At 34.1% G+C, this 5,866-nt stretch overlaps 1 protein-coding gene across 1 annotated transcript; it reads right to left on the reverse strand.

Annotated features, from left to right (window-relative positions):
* Positions 1–1,387: 1,387 nt before the first annotated feature.
* LOC114923187 (olfactory receptor 14A16-like) lies at positions 1,388–2,302 on the reverse strand. The gene has a single exon (XM_029285812.1). It carries the CDS (start codon positions 2,300–2,302, stop codon positions 1,388–1,390), a length of 915 nt encoding a protein of 304 aa, XP_029141645.1.
* Positions 2,303–5,866: the final 3,564 nt, after the last annotated feature.

Genomic DNA, 5,866 nt, shown 5'->3' on the forward strand with positions numbered 1-5,866 from the left:
CATCTTTGTTGCTCTTCTCTGTACTCTTTCTAGAGTCTCAACATCTTTTTTACATCGTGGTGACCAAAACTGGATGCAGTATTCCAAGTGTGGCCTTACCAAGGCATTGTAAAGTGGTATTAATACTTCACGTGATCTTGATTCTATCCCTCTGTTAATGCAGCCTAGCACTGTGTTGGCTTTTTTGGCAGCTGCAGCATACTGCTGGCTCATATTTAAATGATTGTCCACTAGGACTCCGAGATCCCTCTCACAGTTACTACTATTGAGCAAGGTACCCCCTATACTTAACCTGTACATTTGGTTTTTCTTGCCTAAATGAATGATTTTGTTATTGGATTATTGATTACCCTATCACCATGCTGCTTCCTAATAACCTGGATGTAAAAACTGAAAAAATTAATCAAACTTGTTTAAAAAAAAAGAGAAGACATTTCATATAGGAAAGCACGGGGAAAAATAGACCACATTATTTAAACCTCCTCTGCATTTCAGTTTTTCCCCTGTCAGAAGCCTAATTTGGAGTTCAAACCTGAGCCAGTTTTGCTCAAGAATAAATAAAAATGAAATCCAGACATCTTTGAAGAAAGGAGAAATATTTATTTCTAAAAGCAAAGAGTTTGGCTGTAGGGGCAGCTACAGAGACATGGGGTACAATTACATACTTTTATAGGAGAGTTTGTCTGAGGTGTGGAAATGTCTACATGCTGATTCTAGGGTGACACTTGAGAGTTGTGTGCGATTGTGTGTGTCTGTGTGTGTAGGTATATAATCTATGATGTTTCTTCTTATGAACATGTAATTCTGCTGGGAGACCTAATTTAGTTAATTCTATTTGTACTTATAGACCTTGTCCTTTGATATGTGGATTAGGTTTGGGGAACCTATTCAGTGATTTAAAGAAGTTTGAAAAAAAATTGTCCCCCCCCCCAAAAAAAAAACCCCCAAAATATTTATTATTATTATTTTTTATTTAGCTTCAACTGTCAGTTATGTGTCAATTATCTAGTGGAGACATTGATTCTCAAACCATTCTGTTAATGTATTAAGGGAAGATGTAAATAGTATAAAGAATAAAATATATTTTGATATAAAACTTCTCACACCACCAGTTGTACACTCTGTATCTCACTTCACTAAACAACAGGAATTATCAGCCTGTGGAATGCCAAAGCTGCCCAACATCCATATTTAGAAACTATAAAAGGTGTTGACAGTAATTCGGGATGCAGGATATTTGCTAAGCAACATATATAGTGCTAGGTTCTTCTTCTTTGAGAACCTGGATTTGCTGCATCCAAACTATCCCTTTCTATCATATTCTTTTATTCACAGAAGTAGGGAAAAATTATGGTGAAGAGAATATAAAAAATATTAAAAGAATTTATCAAAATCTCCATAGTTGAGAAAGGACAAATTTGATATTTTTATTTCTCATGCTATAAATGATTGGATTGAACAGAGGTGGAAGGAGGGCATACAGAACAGTCAACCCAAAATCTATGTAAGACGGAGTGTTAGAGGCAGGTCTCAGATAGGCAAGACATACAGTTAATAATAACATAAACACTATTGTGAGGTGCGGAATACAGGTGGATAAGGCTTTTTCTCTTCCTTGTTCAGAAGGGATTCTTAACACTGCCTTGAAGATCACTGCATAAGATACAACTATAAAAGTAAAACAACCTAATCCAGCAATAATACTGGCCACAAGAATTCCAATCTCAAGTAGATTTAATCCAGAGCAAGATAGTTTTAGTAATTGTGGAATTTCACAGAAGAATTGATTAACAACATTAGAACAAAAAAGGATGGAAAAAGTGCCAGTGGTATGCAACATTCCATAAAGGAGACCTGTAACCCACACTACAATTATGATTTCAGTACAGTATTTCCAATTCATCACCATTTCATAATGCAATGGATGGCAAATGGCAACATACCGATCATATGCCATGACTGTCAAGAGGGAGAAATCAGAAGCTGCAAAGGAGAGAAAGAGAAAATATTGAGCAACACAACCAAAGTAAGAAATGTGTCTGGTATCCAAGAGAGAATTTATCATGGATTTGGGGACAATGACTGAAACAATCCCCACATCCTGCAGAGCTAAATTCATGAGAAAGAAATACATGGGGCTGTGCAGTCGATGGTCAAAAGCAACTGCACAGATGATGAGAAGATTTGTTGTTACAGTTGCAAGATATAACACAAAGAAGAAGAAGAAATGTAAAAGCTGCAGATGCCGACTTTTTGAAAATTCCAGAAGTAGAAAATAAGGCACTGTAGTTTGATTCTCCATGTTCATTTATGTCAAAGCTGGCATAACTGCAAGGAATGAAAGGAGGGAAATTCAGTTAGATAAAATTTTGGTGGTGGCATTTTGATATATGGAGAAAAAGAAAACATCAAGAAATGTAAACCATGGACAGAATTAATAGAAGATCAGAGCATGGAAAACATAATTGTAGGATGGGAATATTAGAGCACAATCTTTACCATTTTTACCCAGCTCTACTAAAAGACCAATGACCAACATCACATTTTCTTCTTATTTCCTCTTTTTAGTTGTGTTATCTTGTGTAGTGATCAAAAGTATTGGCTAGGAGTAGAACAAAGTTGGTTCAGATCTATTTCCATCAATGAAAGATTTTCGGAATAATTGGACCTATCATAATGAGTCTGCACTCCTACAGGATTCTGGTAGTGTTGGAAAATTGGAGAATTCTAAAGACAGGCTTCTAGAAGACAGGCAATGTAAATCTAGACAATAAATACAGGCAATAAATACAACAGTAATTTGCTATATTCTTCTTACATGGAAATCTTGAGAGCAGACATCTTGAGAACTTAAGTTACAACATAAATGCTATTTTGATATTCACTTGGTGATAAACACACAGATATACCACTGTTAAATACATTTAATCAAAGGACCTCATATATTAGCAAAATAAATTAATAAACCCCCTTATACAGCGATCAGAAGGAAATGAACATTCAGTTTGAAAAAGGAGTCTCCCATCCAATAAAAACAAAAAATGTCTCTAGTAGGCAGAAAGTGAGACACAGTCTACTGCACCTTTGAAGTCTGACATCTCAGCATTTTTTTTTAACAATGTCGAATGCCATGTAAGCACATTTTCAACAATAATACTTACCAAATTTCTTTGGTAAGGCTAATTTTCTTACAATTGATCTAATTTTCAGGTTTGGATCTCCATATTTCATTTATAAAACAGCTGGTATAACTGCAAAGAAACAGATGAGGGAGAAGTAGTTAAGTAACATTTGGGAACTGTCATTTTGATATGTGTTAAGAGTAAAAAACATCAAGAACTGCAAAAATGGACAGAATGATCAGAGGAATCTGAGTATGAACCATAGACGTATGGTGGGAATTGCCAATTTCACTCCAACTGTACTAAAGAACCAACCACCAACTTCACATCTTTCCTTCTTTCCTTTTTTCAGTTCTGTTACTTCATGTACTGATCAATTGCCTAGGAGTAGAAAAACCTTCTTCAGGTCTATTTTCATCAGTGATAGATTACTCAGAATAATTGGACCCATCGTAATGTCTCACTTTTCCTACAGAATTGTGGTAATGTTGGAAAATTGGACAATTCCAATGTATGATGCTTTGTGCTTCTAGAAGAAAGGCAATGTAAATCTAGCAAATAAATAATGAATTAGGAAATCTTGAGAGCAGAAATTTCCTACTTTTATAATTGCTCACTGAGCTTGCATTTGTCTGCATTTGGAAGTCTTTATGTAAATGATATAGACATCTTTTTCTCAATTTCCCTAGCAGATTTTAAGCTAAAGAATAGAATACAAAGCCTTTAAACTAATAAACTAATATACAACATTCTTGAACATGGCATATTATTAAATAAAAAATGATAGAACTTTACTTACCACCTAACTGCTGGTTTGATATTTCTGCAAATTATAACTGTCTTTTATTCTTTATAATTATCATGTGGAAAGGTACTAACATATGTAATTAATTCATTGTTTACTAGCTACATAGAGATCTCTCCAAATTGTCTTCTGTTTCATAATATCTTTAAATCTGCTGTTTGAGGTTCAATTTCTGAAAAATTATATTAAAACCATTTGTTCTTATCCTTAAAACAACTTAACTTATTCCATTATATCAAAAAAGCACTCTGTCTTATGCAATTATTCTCTTAAATTATCTTTCTGCAAAAAAGTTATAAAGCCAACCCTGAGATACAAAACATAAGGCATTTTAAAATAAATACCAATTTGCTCCATAAAAGAGGGAAATATCTTTTCTGTTAAATTTTCAATTTATAACTGACTTATTTGTCTCTATAGATAATGTTTTCTATGCTGTTAAGAGTGTTAACTATCTTACCAAGTCAATGCTTTCCCACTAATTTTCATGGAGTGAAACATCTATCTGCAGTCATAGAGATTTCTATTTTGAATGTTTATTAATCTTTGTTTTATTTCTCTCAAGAGACTTCTACACCAAAATGAAATGACTTATTTGTGGTTATTAATATAGTTAGCAAACATAAATAAAATTGACTCCTGTGTGTTTATTAACATAATTAGCCATTAAGAACAGAATAGCTATCTTAGGACCAGTTATCACAATCCTATATAATAATAATATTTCAGATTGTTAACATAATGAGGGCTGCAATGTGAATTGTGAGAGGTGAAACCTGAGTCAAGTGAGAAGACCTCCCTGGCACATATTTCATCCTTTCTGATTCTTTTTCACCTCCATTTAAAAAAAATCCCAACTTTTATTTTTGCCTGCCACAGGTAGGGGAAAATTTGAAAACCATAGAAACCTAGTCAATTGTCAATAGTTACACAATAAAACCATATGGCATTACTGTGGGAGCCCCAAAAAGGTATGGTTATTTGATTAATTCAGAATAAGATTCTGTGTTACAGTATGGGTAATCATATGCCATAACATTGAAGCAGAGTAGTGTTAATGCAAATGAACATCGTATTTTGAGGAATTTAGTGAAATCTTTTGATTTCTCCATATTTAAAAAAAGTCTAAATTCTTAGAGCTCATTTGAGCTAACCCGTTTCCCCCCTCTTGCTTGCTGAATAAAGGAAGTGGAGAATCTTTACATAACTCCAAAGGTCATGTTCTCTGTGTAAGTCACAGAATTTTGATTCCCATCTCAGAGTCCTGGACTTCTCCAAAGCCTCTTGAAGGATTTGCGCTGTTCGATATATGTAATACCCACACAAATTAGGTAAATGTTTAAAGACTTTATTGAGTAAAGCACAGCAAAATAGTAACTATAACTGTAAAGCATAACGTGGACAACGAATATCCACAAAAAAGGCAAGAAAAACAAGAAGGAAACATTCAATACAGGAATATAAATATAGAAGAAAATGTCATATTCCTTTAGCTGAAAGCCCCTCACCCTCAAAAAAAATGTACTGATATTGTCTAGATCAAGGGTAGGCAACCTTGGCTCTTTTATGACTCATGGACTTCCAAAATTCCTGAGCCAGCCAGTTCTGGGAGTTGAAGTCCATGAGTCATAAAAGAACCAAGGTTGCCTACCCCTGGTCTAGATGATTCTAGTATGCATATGGTGCCTTCACAAAATATACTTTTACTGAGCCACAAAGTAATTGTCCTATCTATCTCTTTGGAATTGTTTATTTTTTTTTTCTATATAGAATTTTATTGTTTTTATCATAAAAGAAGAAATACATCACAAGTATTACACAATGATTTATCCCATCCCCCCACCCCCCGGACTTCCCAAACCAAACCTAGGCTAACATTCAACTACAAGTAAACAAATATTAATATCTCTAACTCCAAACTCTAAACTTAAACAATCCA

This window comes from Protobothrops mucrosquamatus, unplaced genomic scaffold, assembly GCF_001527695.2.
Source record: "Protobothrops mucrosquamatus isolate PMUCROS unplaced genomic scaffold, P.Mucros_1.0 scaffold2284, whole genome shotgun sequence".
Lineage (NCBI taxonomy): Eukaryota > Metazoa > Chordata > Lepidosauria > Squamata > Viperidae > Protobothrops > Protobothrops mucrosquamatus.